Genomic DNA, 17,257 nt, shown 5'->3' with positions numbered 1-17,257 from the left:
TGGTTAATTAATTATTTTTAAATAACTTAATTAATACAGATACACACACATATATGTCGACTTCTGTCTAATCATTATACATTAAATAATTAGTATTTAAATATTCGTCAAAAAAAAAAAGGGCGGTAGTACACCAAGTGATTGATTATATTTAAAAATATAAAAATATTTTATAAGTAATATTTAATTTATAGATATTAATTTATAGAACAATCAAAATATCCATTTATGAATAAAAATAAAGTATCCTATGTGACTTATTCCACAATGTCGTCGTTTAATGTGGTTGGTTTACATGATGGCTTAGTTTGAAAAAGGGGGAATAAAAAGGCGTACTCTCTGTTCTTCCTCCTCGGGCCACAATTATTATTATTTTCTGATGCTTTTGTTATAATTTAGTGGGACTATATATTTTCGTTTTTATTTATATGTATATTACATAAGAAATTTTAAATAATAAATTAATTTTTAATTAACAAATAGTTTTGCTTTTTTTTTTTTTCTATTTTTGACGTCTATGTTTTCTAGTCAAATATTCTAATAAGATTTTTTGTTCACATATTTTATTGTTAAATATTAATTATTTATGTGAGTTCTGTAAGTAAATAGAATATTTCATGTTTATTAATTTGGCTGGTACTTATGGAAAAACTGAAATTTATTCTCTTACAATTAAAATTTCATTCCCACGTGATCAAATCAGTACTAAATTTGAGTGTCAATATAAAGTATTGAATATATGAATTAATTAAAGGAAAAAAAAAATACTTTTAAATGGTATGGTGATAAGTTGCTTTTTCAAATTTGGTAAAATGGTATTTAAGTTGAGACCAACAGAAATACCAAAAGTTGATCAATTATATTTGTCTTTAAAATTTGTTATGTATAGAAAAAAATATATAAAATTAGAGAGGGATACAATTATAAATTTATCAATTCATATATTAATGTTCGAAATAAGTAAGTTTGTATACCCATTTAAACAAATAAAATTAGATAGATAATAATTCTCAAAATGAAAAAGAAAAATAGTAGTTGGGTGTTTTTTTTTTTTATAATTTAAGTAGTTTTTTAATTAATTTTTGATATATTATATACTACTATCAATGTAATTATCATATTTTAAACATAATATGATAAAAAAAAATATATAGTTAAAACTCGTAATATTTATATATCTTCTTTAAAATAAGAAAAAAATTTATAACGCAAAAAATATTATAAAAAATAAGATTTTTTATGGAACAAATTATCATATCCTAACTTTAAACTTAGAGATATGACTAAAAAATAAAACCCATAAAATAGTTATTAAAAATCTCAAAGTTGTTATTTGAAAACAAAATAAAAATTTCATAGATGAGGATTTTATTGATTATGATTTGATATAAAAATAAACATAATTTTTTTGTATAAACAGTGAAAATATTTCTGAATATTTTAAAATTAATTATTTTTTTGTCACCAACTTTATTGAGAAATATTTTTTCACCAACTTAAAAAGTGACAGCTTCTCTAATATTTGCTTGTATTAAATTTCATAATTAGTCTTTGTTGAATGATTTGATTATTATTATTATTTTTTCCTAAACTATTTTATTTTTAGCACCGGTCATTTTGTTGGTTTTTAATTGTCTTGTTGAGCTTCTTCTTCTTCTTCCTCCACCTCTCAGCATAAAAAGAATAAATTAATTGAATCTGATTTTTCATAAAACCTTGTTCATGTTCTTATAAATCTCAAGTGATCGAGAGAAGGCAATTCGTTTATTGATTTGTAATTCAAGGGTAAGTCATTTCTTTTCTAATTATCTAGGGTTTGTGCAGGATTATGAATGCACTTCATGTTGATTGAGAGAGAGAGAGAGAGAGAGAGAGAGAGAGAGAGAGAGAGAGAGAGAGAGAGAGAGAGAGAGAGAGAGAGAGAGAGATCGGAGAAGAGTAGAAATGAGAAAGATCTTCCCATAATCTAGTTTTTTGGTAAACAAGTTTTTCGTCTTGATTCTTAAATTTCTTCAGGTCGCTATTGATGTCGAGAGAGAAGAACCTGTCCATTTGACCTTCAGAATATTCAATGACGGTCCTTTCTGTTAATTATTCTTCGTAATTTTCAGGCACTTTCGCTCTGTAGAATAGGCAAATATGCGTGTATGCCTCTCTCTCTCTCTCTCTCTCTCTCTCTCTCTCTCTCTCTCATTTAAATTCATTTTTTAGGAATTTGTTGCGCAACCCTAAAAATTTGGAGCATTTCCAAGTTAGCTTAGGTTTGGTTTCCAATTTTGACTCTTGTTTCCTGCGTTTTTTTGGAACAAAATGATCAGCTTAGTCATCCGCATGCACATATGTATATAGACCATATGTATAGGTGAATTTTCAGAATGTTACATGGACTTCGTTTAGTTTTTGGTTAGGGTACAGGAAGTTCTAGGCACACGTTAACCTGCCTATTCGTGTTGATAAGATCATATTTCACATTGCAGGGATGTTTTCCTTCATGTTTTCCAATTGTATCTGTAAAGATGATTTTATTTATTTGGATTCTATGAAGCTTATTCGTGAGAAGATATTTGTTCTATTTGTTTCTTTAGGTAGGAGGGAAATGGTCCAAGGGCTTACAAGTTGCAACTTACGATAACCTAGTCATTTGACGCATTTAGGATTCAGATCCCAAATGTGTTTTTTTTCCTGGTTTCCAATTATTTTGATAAAAATGGATTTTGATTTTAATTGATTTTAAAATGATTAAATTATAGGAAGTGGGGAAATTTTACGTATACTATTTTGTTGTGCATTTTATAATGCTGATTAGGATCGTTACTTACTAAATATGCTGCATATTATTTTGTTGTGCAGTTATAGTGCTTTGGATTGAGGTCATTACTTACTAAATTTGCTGTGTTTGTTTTATTCCCTGCTCCTAGTCAATCATGTTTCGGAGGATGAAATGAAAGTAATATTCGCAGCATAGATATATTTACTGTCATTTATCCAATCAATGGCTATGTGAAGAATTCAATCCCTCTATAATTCTTCTGGAATAGGGTATCAAATAAGTAATTTAACCTCTAAGATGTTTTTTACCATTTTAATTAAGAGTAAGTCAGTGGATCACCACATAGACACTTAAATATGACAACAATTTACATGCTGACCTGATTTCCTTTTTCAAGATACCGGCACTTCTGTGCATCATTGATGCTGCCTTTTCATACGTGTGCATGCATTCATGTTCCACATGTGCATTTGTTTAGTTTCTTGTTTGTATTCTTATGGTTACTGGCAGTACCTAAGGAATTCTTTTTTGGCTTATTTGCAGGCTCAACTAAAACTTACATATTAGCAGACTTTTCTTAGGAAATATTTCTGGACTATCGAAGGATGCTGTAAAATATTTAGACCGGAAGGTTTTAAGAAGTATGTTTCTCCATTCTGTGTCTTTAAAGATCATAAGGCGTTCTGGCATATCTAGGTTATCAGTTTTGTGGATTGTAGTTTCTAATTTATATGAAGAATTAGGGTTACTGTTTAGTAATAAAGCAAGTTTAATAAATGATTAGAATTGGCATATGATTTCCTGGATTTGCATCTAATATCGATGTGCTTACTAATATCTTAATACACACAACCATTTGAAATTAGACTTTAGTGTTCGAAACTGGAGTGCTGTTGGTGCTTCGATTACAATCACACTTCCGGATTCTATCTAAGCAGAATGGCCAATTATTTTTAAAAGTTGTCTGTTAAAATTCTCTCTCTCTTTTGTATTTGGGTTGGATCTCCTTGGTGCTCCCTAATGAATTTCATCTTTTCTTCTCAGAACATGTTATTGGTTAAATTATTTTAGCAATGTTCTTGTTATAATTTGGTTGATTAATTATGAGATCTTCATTATTCAAAAATACATGCTGTTTCTGGTTCCTCCTGCCACCTTGATTCTAGCATTGGACCACATAATGTCCATTTTATGTTATAAATAAGGAGTATGTGATTTTCTTTACAAATGGATTTGATGTAATATCCAACCAAAAAGCTAATCGCAAAACGACGTTTTAAAGCTTATTTTATGGATTTATAAATTTGGAAGATATTTATTGAAAAGATTCTTTGTTTAATGGGTGAGGGTCGATTTTCAAGGTGTTCTATATAGACAAAGAAATAACTTACTATTAACTATCAACCAAAAGTTAGGTTTTCATGTAATAAATTGGTGAACGTGGTGGAGTTTTCTTTATGTTTTGATGAAGATGATAAAGTTATGTTTATTTCAAAAAGAAAAAAAGAAGATGATAAAGTTATGTTGTTCAAGTAGGACTAGATTCTTATATTCTTAACAGTAGCTTTTAAGTAAGCTTAGAAGCTTTGTGTGCTTCAATTGTGTCTACAACAAAAATCATTGGGTCAGATAATAGCTTAGTTCAGTTATTCTGAAAAAAGGGCTTAATTCAGTATAGCTTGGATGATTAAGATATTAAAGGGCCTCACTTAAACATTAACCATAAAATTGGAACAAATTGAATGATTTCTCCAGCTTTTTTTTTGGGGCGGGGCTGAGGAACCGACAATAGGATCCAAGATTATAGCAGGTGCAATACATGGTCCTAATATATTCCCGTCTAATTGAAACTCCTGAATTTCACACTTTTTTTGGTTTTGTTCAGGGCTAATATTAGGAACCCTAGAATGAAAAGGTATGATTGTCTTTGATCTTTAAAAATGCGGGTGCCTAGGTTCTTTTGTTGGTTCACTTGTACATCATGATATGGTTGATCAAGGATCACTAACATGAGAAATGCTCAATGGTGTCAGGAATTACAGGTTCTGGTGAAAATGGTGTTTTCGATTTTTGTTTTCGTCATTTATATTGGCCATCTGCATATTGGCAGAAAAAGAAAAATAATAGTTACTTTAATTTCTGATACACTTGACCTCATACCCTTGTAGGCCCAAAAACATAGTGCTCTACAAAGATTGGTCCTGTTTCAACTCAGAGAATAAAAGATCTTCAGATAGCCCAATGAACTGGGCCGCACCATTGATCTGGTTTGCCAGTGATTCTACAGAGTTTGCTCAGATTTTGAACTCTAACTCAAGCAAATGTGCTCGCTAATTGTTTTAGCTAATTTTGGGCTGGCTTCAGAAAGAATGCAGATAGGGAAACAATGATATTGGGGTGCATGTAAGAGGTTATGGTTGCTTGAAATGCTGGTTGAATAGATTTTATAATGGGAATGAAGTCTGTTCAAGCCGTGGAGAAGGAATTTGGTCGATGGGAAATGATCATATCATATTTGGAGAGCAATAAAAGATCCAATGTTAGCAGGATGAAGAATCTGACGGTGGTAGTGAGGATATTGTCTCAACTAATGCTTCTGTTTAGTTTGATGAGAGGTTCAATGAAGAGGATTTTTTTTAATGAGGAGAATTTTATTTCTTAAGTTGAAAAGGATTTAAGCTGCTTATTTACTATTGGAGAATGAAGCTTTGAAAGCAATACTTGGTTCAATAAGAGAGAGGTATCCATGGGGGTAACACTGTCAAGAAGAGTGTTAGTCTTATTCATTTGGCTACATTATTATTACTTTGGAAGGAAAGAAATAGAAGAGCTTTTGACCACATATAATTTTCTTTTGATAGAATCAAGAATACTTGGCTTCAGAGTCTAAGTTTTTTATTGAGGTAATTCTCTCTAATTAGGATTTAGGGGATTTTATTGACATGTTGGTAGACTTGTAAAAAGTTTGTATTATGGGTTGCGTCCTCTTGGTGCCTTAATACTATAGCTTTTCATTAAAAAAAAGATGATAAAAATTGAGCTATAAAGATTGGTAAGCATGATTCATTATGTTGGCCTAAAATTTCCTTGGTAATTTTGTTGTATCATGAGGATTGCCACTTGGATTTTGAATGGTTTAGGAAATTTGATGAATTAGAGAAAAGTTAAAAAAGGTATCCTTAGGGTGAATAATGTGGTTATTTTAAAGGAGACTAGGAGGGATTGCATGGATATTATTATTGATAGAAGCTTGTGCAACTCTTGGCTCAAGGGTTGGGTTTGGTGTCCTTCTACTAATGTTTATGGGGTTATTTACTAATTTAGATCAACAGGTTAGGCTCGCTCGGAAGCACCATCGATGATTTCTTTTTATGATTAGTCGTTTAATGTTAGAGGTAGTTCACTTATGTTTATGGTCCTATGTCACTAAGATTGAGGGTTTTCTTATGGGAAGAGTTGTCTTTAACTGGGCTGCATTTCCTTTTTAGTTTCTCAGGGAAGATTGCAATGCTTGTGGGAGTTTTATTTAGAAGCTAGGGGTTAGGTTCATTGTTAGCATGGGACTCTTTATTAAGTTTTTCTAGAAGTGAGTTGTAGGATCTACATGCTCCATTTCTATGGTAGGGTCATGTTTTTCTTGGAAGTATCATTCACAGTTGTCTCATGTATGGGAAGAGAGTTCTCTTGATTTGTTTCTTGAATCTCTACCTTGTGCAATGTTGGATCACTTCTCAGTCCTTTTTAGAATTTAGTCTTTATGTGAGTAGTTTCTTTAAGAGGGTTGGGAAGAGTATATCTTTGAGAAGGAAGTTGAAAATATTAAAAAGTTAGAAGAGTGGAATAAAGTGGTTTTGGAGACACTGGAATTACGAAACAGGATCTCCTTTTTTGAGTTTTTCTGTGTCGCCTATAAGTCAAAATGCGGCTTTCTTTCTCTCCTTTTGGCAGGTGAAATCTCTGTGTAAGGTTAGAGTTTTTGTTAGACTGCAGTCCTAAGTAGGATTGACAATAGTGACTTTCCGCAGGCTCATAGGCCTTGTTGAGTTTTATTTCCAAGTAGTGGTTTGGTGTGTGTTTTAAGCTCAGATTCCTTAACTTGGATATCTTGATATCTACTACTTTGTGCGGTTTTTGGAGGAATAAGATTCTGCGAAGGCGGGCCATTTTTGCTGAGTACTAAGTTCTAGGTTGGAATAGAATGCTAGAACTTTCAAGTGATAGTATTTTAGTCACTAAATATGCTTTGCAACAGGATGGTGTTCTTTGGCCAAAAGCTTAGAGTCAGGTAGGGAGGTGCTTAACTACTTTGTAAAGGAGGATGTCTTTCGTTACTTAGCTAAGGGATCAAGTTACTTTTTGTCTTGATTTTATTTCTTTTTTTTTCCTTTTCTTTTGCTGTTTTTGACAGGATATCTTAGGTCTTGATTGTATAGCATTAAATGAGCTTTAAATTGTACAATGTGTTTGCTATTGCATCTATTTTAGTTTGGTTAGTATGTGCTAACTTTCTCCCTTACCTTCTCTTCTGTTTCAAGTTAGTTATGATTCTTAATGTCACAGGTTTAATGGAGCTATCATTATTAAAAGTGCTTCTCAGTAACATTTCCTCCTTTCTACGTCTCTCATCCTTGGACAACATCAATGTCGACCCGGTTCAGAAGTATTACCAGAGAGTAGAAGAGATACTGAAGTTGTTGAAGCCCATACTTGATGCCATTGTTGACTCTGAAATTGCTTCCAGTGAAGTGTTCAACAAGGTGTTTCAAGAATTAGCTCAATCTATAGACGAATTGAGAGAAATTTTTGAAAGCTGGCAAACGTTGTCTAGTAAAGTTTACTTTGTAAGTTAAAATTACATTTTAGCTGCTGTTTGCGATTTGAAGAAGAGCTAAATTTCATGTGAATTTGAAGAAGTTCATTGCTTATACAAGATGCTTGAGCAACATAATAATATTTTATGCCTCTGCTCATGTTAAGATAATTGTCTCTTTTCCTGTTCCCTTTTGCATTACATTACTATCCCACTTTGTGCATGTACTTAATAAATTAAGCTATTCATCTTCCTCTGCCTATTGTTTAGCTTGAGTAAGAAGCTTAATAAATTGTTATGATTTGTTACTAGTTGGTACTTGGTAGTTATAGTTTCAAATATTCTCTTCATGATGGTTTCGATATTGATGAGTTGCGGGTGGATACCAAGTTTTCAAATAGGACAAAGGTGGAGATGGTAGGGATTGTGATTCTCATAATGGTGATGAATAAGGTGCTAAAAATTACTTGGAGATGGAATTCATGGGAGATGTGGTACTGCAACTGATGGTGGGTAGTTTTGATTGTTCATAGTGAGCATGAGAGGGAGAGGTGAGGGATTAATTAAAAATCTTGGGAGAAGGGTTTAGGACCTCCACTGGATGTTGTATACAACTGAAGGGAATTGCTCTAAAAGCTTGAAAAGGATTTAAAACTTCTAATGGATGTTAGATGTGATCGAGGTGATTTCTCTAAAAACTTGTTAAGGGTTTAATCAACATACTCTTTGTTGAGTTACCTCATTATTCTTACGTGAAAGCACCTTAAACTCTTGATTTTCGTGTTGATGATTGACGTTTAATTTGGTGTTTTAGAAACCAACTAGAATCTATTTTTTTTCTGGTGTTATGATAATTTGCCTGATGATTCTGCATATTAAGGCTACAAGCACATGAGTCCTAGGATAGAGGGGCTGATCCTTAGGCCAGACGGGGCAACTCCTATTGAGTAATAGATTTTAGTTACATTCAGATCATACTTGAAAACTGACTTCTTGATATATCTCTTCAACCTGTGAGTCAATTATCAAATATTTTGGGATATATGCCTTAACAAGATCGTAGATGCTATATTTTGGAATCATGCAGCCACTTAAAACTTGGGAGCCATTAAGAAGGATGCTTGTCAGTAATTATTTTCACTTCCTTTTGAGGATTAAGAATGGAAATCTCCCAGCTCTTACTTTGGTGTCTTGTCTAACGTTTAAAATCTTGTATAGTGCACCAAAGTTGGTGTTAGGAATAATATATTGTGTACTTATTGAATATCAAGTTCCTATATATACAAGTTTTCTGAAGTAAGAAAGGAAATAATTAATTGATTACATAGAATATATTTTACCACAATGCCTTTTAACCTAATTTTCAGAGATTAATTACATATAAAATACATTCTTTAATATCCCTCTCAAGTGGGAAGTAGATATTAACCAATCCCTAGCTTAGCAATGATAGTCCAGAATGGTCAACACGTATGCAAGTTGTCAGTTGGTAGGCATGTATGGTGTACATTTCAGGCTACTGTCTAGCTTCTGTTTAATGAGATGCCTATCAGCCTCAATATGTTATGTCCTATGTGCTACTAGGTTACAGGCGATGCATATGGCCTATTTGTTGTTACAGTAAAGACGAACGAGAACATCTCATTTAACTCTTAGGTTCTCTCCTCTTCAACCATAGTGGCTTGCATACCTCTTGGGACATTGTTCGGAATTCTGACTTTGCACTTGATCTTACAACAGCATCTCTAAGTGCTTTCGTTCTGCTTACAACTGCATCCAAACGTTCTGCTTTTTGCTTCTCTTGTCTTTTCCTCATTGCTCAAGTGTCAATAAAGGAGTTGGTGAAGCCATTCAAGTGATGCTTTTGGCAGGATAGTCTTTCTGTAATGATCTTATTTTTTTTTAAATTCTAGGTCCTCCAAATTGAATTACTACTATCAAAGATTCGGAGTTCTGGGCAGGATATTTTTCAGCTGTTGAAGTCTTCACGTGAGCAACTACCTGTTGAATGCAGTTCAGCATCCCTTGAGGTACCTTTGGCTTATTTGAAGTTTATAAATTCTTGTTGTATCATTAGTTCAGCTTAACCTTCAATTTTTGAATGAGTACCTGCAATGTTGAATCTTGCATCGGTTAGATGAAGTTGGCAAGACCCTTTACTGGAATGTCCATTTTGGTTCCTAACAATTGGCATCAATAAATTGCAGCAATGTATGCAGAAAATCAAGCACGTGGGATTTGAGCAAGTTTCACCTGTCATTAGAGGAGCTATAAAGGAGCAAAGGGATGCTGTTGGACCTAGCTCAGATACCCTGATGAAAATTGCGGAGTGCCTTGGTTTGAGGTCAAACCAGGACATTCTGATTGAAGCTGTGGCCCTTGAAAAGTTGAAAGAGAATGCTGACCAAGCTGAAAAGACTGCAGAAGTTGAGTATATGGATCAACTGATTGCTCTTGTAACTCGCTTGCATGATCGTCTTATTTCTATAAAGCAGTCTCAAACATGTAGCCCTGTCCCCATACCTCCGGATTTCTGTTGTCCTCTCTCTCTTGAGTTGATGACAGATCCAGTAATTGTGTCGTCAGGACAAACATATGAGCGGGCTTTCATTAAGACATGGATTGATCTTGGACTCTCAGTTTGCCCAAAGACAAGGCAGACTCTGGCTCACACCAATCTGATTCCTAATTACACTGTTAAGGCCCTAATAGCCAACTGGTGTGAATCTAACAATGTCAAGCTGCCTGATCCTACGAAATCTACTTCTCCTCTTCTTCTGCATGGAGATTCTGTTGCATACAAGGATTCACATCTCTTTCCTCATTCCAGGAGCAACCAGGCAATTTCTACTGAGTTGGCTCGTTCTACTGCATCCTGTGGTACTCAACAGGATGGAACTTCTCCTTTACATCCTCATTCCTTGGAAGGTTCCTTGTCAGGTCTACCTGGAAATGGGCAGGCTTTGGATATTGGAAGAATATCAATAAATAGTCCTGAAGATAGATCTAACTCTGAAGAAGGACCGGAATCAGTTGGCCAGCCATCTGTTTCACCCTCTAGGACAGAACCTTCTAATGCTGTTGGAGTTGCACAGTCATCGCAGAATCATAATAGATCTAGTTCTGCCTCTGGCAGCCTTTCTAACACAGATTTCTCTCGAGGGGAAACAGCAGATGCCAATGAGAACTCAGAGGCTCATGCTACAGCATACAACAGCGATACCTCTGGGGAGATGAAGTCAGAGCCACAGACTCCTTCGCCCTTGGTCACTCCGCAAAGAGGACCAGACTTCTCATCTCGTGGGGAAACACGGTCTCGTAGCCAAACAATCTGGCGTCGCCCATCAGAGAGGTTTGTTCCAAGGATAGTTTCTTCCCCCGCCACTGAAACAAGAGCTGACCTTTCTGGAATCGAGGCCCAAGTTCGGGAACTGGTTGAGGAATTGAATAGCCCCTCAATTGATACTCAAAGGAAGGCAACAGCTGATCTTAGGCAACTTGCTAAGCATAACATGGATAATCGGATTGTAATAGCCAACTGTGGGGCGATTAGCTTGTTAGTTAATTTGCTTCGATCATCAGACACAAAAATTCAAGAAGATGCTGTTACAGCTCTCCTTAACTTGTCAATTAATGATAACAACAAAACTGCAATTGCTAATGCTAATGCAATTGAGCCACTGATCCATGTCCTTGAAACGGGAAGTCCTGAGGCTAAAGAGAATTCAGCTGCCACTCTCTTTAGCCTTTCTGTGATTGAGGATAACAAGGTCAGGATTGGAAGATCTGGAGCAATTAGACCCCTCGTGGATCTATTGGGAAATGGAACTCCCAGGGGTAAGAAGGATGCAGCAACTGCTTTGTTTAACTTGTCAATATTTCATGAAAACAAACTCCGGATTGTACAAGCTGGTGCTGTAAGACATCTTGTAGAGTTGATGGACCCGGCAGCTGGGATGGTTGATAAGGCTGTAGCTGTTTTGGCAAATCTTGCTACAATTCCTGAGGGGAGGACCGCTATTGGTCTCGAGGGTGGGATTCCTGTTCTAGTTGAGGTTGTTGAGTTGGGTTCTGCAAGAGGAAAAGAGAATGCAGCTGCTGCTCTTGTCCAGCTTTGCACAAGCAGTGGTAGGTTTTGCAACATGGTGCTCCAAGAAGGTGCTGTTCCTCCTCTAGTGGCATTATCACAGTCTGGCACCCCAAGGGCTAAAGAGAAGGTAAACTTTTGATGATAGTTTTTCCTGTTCTTCCTTTCCCAATTGTAGAATGTTAAATAACCTCAAAGTTTAGAACATTAGTTTTGGACATATATTTTCAACAGGTGGATGCTAATATTTAGAGAATATCAAATTTGAAAAACAAAATCTAACTATTGAAAATCTAATTCTTATAACTAATGTTGTGAGCTCAAACTTAAAAGTATTCATTTTCTGTATTCTGCAAAATAACATGATTCTCTTCTGTTGAATGCAGGCCCAGTATCTTCTTGGCTACTTCAGAAACCAGCGGCATGGCAATGCTGGGAGGGGCTAATTTCAGGGCATGCATTCAACGCAATCTGCAGTTTTGAGTCAAAATGTGTATATGTGCTGTTGCAAATAATGCATATGATGTTTTTTATGCTTGGGTTTTACATGATTTGTAGAGGAAAGTAATTTAGGGAGGATTTGATTGAGTCTGGCATTGATTACTGATATTTGTGAATGTGGAAGAAAAATTTATGCATGCAAGTCTGGCAGTGAATTGAATCTGGCAAAGATGATGATGACCCATGAATAATCAATGCTGTTTGGTGGATGTTTGAATGTTAATTTTCTTACTAGTGGTTAACAGATAATTAATATCCAGACTGTTTGTGGATATGTGCCCTTTGTGGTTGTGATTTTTGGGTAAAGATTTTGAAGAACGTGAAGTTGGGCATTCAAAAATTGACCACTTCCGTTTCTGGCATTCGTGATCTGGCGTCGAATTGTTTCTCATTTGAATAGTACTGAATATCTAATGCCTGTCTAAACTCACATTACTTCTAGCTGAATAATGAATCATCTCTTCCTCTCTCTATGTTACATGTATATGTCACTCCCTTTATGTGTTAATTTCTCTCTTTTGAAGGATTCTTGATGATATAATTAGTATCAAAGAGTGGTATCTGAACAGAATGGTGTATTGGATAATCGAGCAAATCGAAGATATACTTACATAAACATTAATAGATAATGTGGATAAACATAAGTCTTTTTTTCTAAGCTTGAATCTGATTCAAAGTTAAAAATGCGAGAATAAGAAAAATCATAAAGAAATTCAAAATCTGTAAGTCAATGTTACAGAAACTAACAAATATATACATAAAATTTCTTATACTCAATTTTAATTTACCTAAATTCAATTAGATAATCTGAAAGAATATGCAAAATAAATTTTGAGATTAAAGAAATTTATTAAAAATTGGAAGTCAAGATTGCAACAATTTATTTTGAATATGTATATACAATGCAAAACTTTAAAAAATTAGTTCAAATAAAAGGAACATTGATAGATAATGTTGATGAACATAAGCAGTTTCTCCTAAGCTTGAATCTGATTCAAAATGAGAAATACGAGAATAAAAGAAATCATAAAAAAATTCAAAATCTGTAAGTCGATATTACAGAATATGCACCATCATGAACCAACAAACATATACATAAAATCACTTATACCCAGTTTTAATTTACCTAAATTCAATGAGATAATATAAAAATATATTCAAAAATAATTTTGAAATTAAAGAAATTTCTTAAAAATTTAGAATCAAGGTTGCAACCATTTATTTTGAATATGTACACACAATATAAAATCTTAAAAGATTAACTCAAATAAAAGGAACATTAATAGATAATGTTGATGAACATAAATAATTTTTCCTAAGCTTGCATCTGATTCAAAGTGAGAAATGCAAAAATAAGAGAAATCACAAAAAAATCCAAAATCTGTATGTCAATGTTACAGGATATCCACAATCATAAATTAACAAACATATACATAAAATTACTTATACTCAATTTTAATTTACCTAAATTCAATTAGATAATCTGAAAGAATATGCAAAATAAATTTTGAGATTAAAGAAATTTCTTAAAAATTAGGAGTCAAGATTACAACAATTTATTTTATATATGTACATACAATGCAAAATTTTAAAAGATTAGTTCAAATAAAAGGAACATTAATAGATAATGTTAATGAATATAAGCAATTTCTCCCAAGTTTGAATCTGATTCAAAATGAGAAATGCGATAATAAAAAAAATCACAAAACATCTAAAATTTATAAGTCGATGTTACAGAATATGCACCATCATGAACCAACAAACATATACATAAAATCACTTATACCCAATTTTAATTTATATAAATTTAATGAGATAATTTAAAAGTATATTCAAAATAAATTTTGAGATTGAAGAAATTTTTTAAAAATTGGGAGTCAAGATTGCAACAATTTATTTTGGATATGTACATACAATGTAAAATTTTAAAAGATTAACTCAAATAAAAGGAACATTAATAGATAATGTTGATGAATATAAACAATTTTTCCTAAATTTGAATCTGATTCAAAGTGAGAAATGCGAGAATAAGAGAAATCACAAAAAAAATACAAAATCTATAAGTCAATATTACAAGATATGCACCATCATGAACTAACAAATATATACATAAAATTATTTATATTCAATTTTAATTTACTTAAATTCACTTAGATAATATGAAAGAATATACAAAATAAATTTCTTAAAAATTGGAGCCCAAGATTGCAACAATTTATTTTGGATATGTACATACAATGTAAAACATTAAAAAATTAGTTCAAATAAAAAGAATATTGATAGATAATGTTTATGAACATAAACTGTAACAGCCCCGAAAATTCATAATGGAATGTATATTAAAAATATCAAATGCGGAAGCGAAGTCAAAAATTCGATTAACATCCCTTACACTAAAACCAAAAACGTGCTCACAATATAAAAGATTAAACTACCTAAAGGAGAAACTTGAAAGTAAAAGCTACAAATATGACTATGGAGTCTTTAGGCGTCCTCTTCGTCGTCCTCCTGCGGAACCGGCTCGGGAATAATGTCTTCCTGATCTGAAATGATTAAATAAGGAATGAGCTACACTAGCCCAGTAAGGACATCACGATATCTCACCGTCACGAAGGTAAAGGTGGGTAGAAAACACAAAAAGACCAATGGAGCATAATTTACAACAAAACCTTTTATCAATAATAAAATTTTTACCATTCACTTACCCAGTGAAATTCATAAGACAATATACGAAAACTATAACATCATTATCATCATGAAATCATGTATAAACTGTATAACGTAATACTTATCAAGCCTTTCGAAATTCAATCGTTACACAATATATTTTCCTCATTTACCAGCCCACTAATATCCATGGGGATCCATAGGGGTCCCGCTACCCGTTAACCCTTAACACTTGAAATCATATTCCAGGGCCGTCCCCATACCCCGTCCGGTATGGGCGCCAAAACCATAAACCTCATTACCCCGTCCGGTATGAGGGTGAAACGGGCCGTCCCCATACCCCGTCCGGTATGGGCGCCAAAATACATAAGATCTCTATACCCCGTCCGGTATGGGAGACCACAATCCCGGTAGGGTTCCCTACGGACCCGGTTCGTCCACCATCTCCCAGGATATCTAGTCAGGCTGACCACATTATACAATTACCCATTTACATAATCTTTCATTCTCTTTTTTCCTCAGTCAGCATTATCAATACACATACAAACAAGCAAGACGATAATTTATGGCAAACAGACAACATAAAGTATCAATATCTCAATCATTCAATCCATAGTCAGTAAAATAGTAAAATATGCACACGAAACTATAAAATAAAAACATCAAACCTCATGCTGCATTTAAAACTGTAAAACATGCCAAATAACAGTTAACCGACAAACACACTAGACTCGGGCTTCATTAGCGACCTTAAGCAATTTCACACATTCGTTGATTCATGAAATACCGTTTTATCATTTATTGAACTTTAAGACCGTGATAGGAAATAGGGTGAGGGGTCCTTACAAGTTTCGGAGTCCGAACACGGCTTCACAGTGCGCCTACAGGCTGTCCCCAATTTTCCCTGAATTTTTTCTGGAGAACTGAAACGCACTACTGGTACCTGCACGTGTTCCAAAAAATCCCAAATTAGGCCCAGGGCCCCCTTTCGGCCAATATCGCAACTCCGGCACAGTGGCGGTTCGCCTCAAGTTGGCCGTTTTCGGCCATTTTCGGCCGAATTCGGCCACACTCGCATTGGTTCCTGCGATAAAACAACCCTACGGCCCTCGGGGGGCCGAAAATTTACGGAAAATCGAAGCTTACCGGCGGCGATGCTCTCGGGTGCGGTGGCTCTCCGGTGAAGTTCGTGTTTTGGTGATTCGGCTCCGATCAACCTGTAGAGAAAAGAATGGTGATCACGGTGATATAAAAATTGCATTAAACGGAGGTCGGGAAGGGCCTCATCGGAGGCAAAAACTGAGGAGGGGCGCGGCGGCGCCGCTGGCTTTCGGCCGTGTTTTCCGGCCGTTTGGCCGGAATTTTAGCTCCGATTTGGCCACTAGGGAAATCAGCGTGGAAAAACGAGTCGGGTGTATGAAATTTACCTCGATCGGCGGTCGGAAATCCCTCCGGTGCGGCGGCGGGTGGCGGCGGCCGGCTTCTGGTTCGTCTTCTCCGGCGAGGGCAGGCGGCTAGGGTTTGGGGTCTGGTGTGGGGGTCTTATTTATACCCTTTTGCCTTTTGATCTCAGCCGTCCATTTTGATTTAATCTGGGCCGTCCGTTTTTGATTAAATCTGGGCCGTCCGTGCGATTAAATTTGGGCCGTCCGTGCGCGCGATTGATCTGGGCAGTCCGATCGCGCGCACGCGGATCGCCAACGTGACCCGTCCCCGGTCGACGTGGTTTTGCCACGTGGCAGGTCCTGGTTGGCCAGGACTGCTGACTAGGTCTGCTGACGTGGCTGCTGACGTGGCGCACACCTTTTTTTTTTTTTTCCCCGGGCGCTACATAAACAGTTTCTCATAAGCTTTAATTTGATTCAAAATGAAAAATGCGAGAATAAAAAAAATCACAAAAAATACAAAATTTGTAAGTCGATGTTACAGGACATGTACCATCATGAACCAACAAATATTTACATAAAATCACTTATACTTAATTTTAATTTACCTAAATTTAATAAAATAATATAAACGTATATTCAAAATAAATTTTGAGATTAAATAAATTTCTTAAAAATTTAGAGCCAATATTACAACCATTTATTTTGGATATGTACATACAATGCAAAACATTAAAAAATTAGTTCAAATAAAAAAAATATTGATAGATAATGTTTATGAACATAAACAGTTTCTCCTAAGCTTTAATTTAATTCAAAATGAGAAATGCGAGAATAAAAGAAATCACAAAAAAATTTAAAATCTGTAAGTTAATATTACATGATATGCACCATCATGAACCAACAAATATATATATAAAATCACTTATACTAATTTTGATTTACCTAAATCCAATGAGATAATATAAAAGGATATGCAAAATAAATTGTGAGATTAAAAAAATTTGTTTAAAATTATGAGTCAAGATTGCAATCAT

At 34.5% G+C, this 17,257-nt stretch overlaps 1 protein-coding gene across 7 annotated transcripts; it reads left to right on the top strand.

The window, feature by feature from the left end:
- Positions 1-1,603: 1,603 nt before the first annotated feature.
- Positions 1,604-12,442, top strand: PUB4 (RING/U-box superfamily protein with ARM repeat domain-containing protein). 7 transcript variants are annotated; one of them, XM_088217301.1, is made up of 7 exons: positions 1,604-1,785; positions 3,314-3,411; positions 4,939-5,673; positions 7,331-7,611; positions 9,494-9,610; positions 9,788-11,797; positions 12,054-12,442. In XM_088217301.1, exons 4-7 carry the CDS (start codon positions 7,336-7,338, stop codon positions 12,111-12,113), a joined length of 2,463 nt encoding a protein of 820 aa, XP_088073427.1. In that variant the 5' UTR covers positions 1,604-1,785; positions 3,314-3,411; positions 4,939-5,673; positions 7,331-7,335; the 3' UTR covers positions 12,114-12,442. The 7 variants fall into 7 exon arrangements, with proteins under 7 accessions (XP_088073427.1, XP_088073425.1, XP_088073423.1 ...); XM_088217299.1 differs by lacking the exon at positions 4,939-5,673 and adding an exon at positions 2,017-2,145; XM_088217302.1 differs by lacking the exon at positions 1,604-1,785 and adding an exon at positions 1,829-2,145.
- Positions 12,443-17,257: the final 4,815 nt, after the last annotated feature.

Source organism: Carica papaya, chromosome 4 (assembly GCF_054855325.1).
Source record: "Carica papaya isolate Zhongbai chromosome 4, ASM5485532v1, whole genome shotgun sequence".
Taxonomy (NCBI): domain Eukaryota; kingdom Viridiplantae; phylum Streptophyta; class Magnoliopsida; order Brassicales; family Caricaceae; genus Carica; species Carica papaya.
This window is presented reverse-complemented; position numbering and strand designations above follow the sequence as displayed.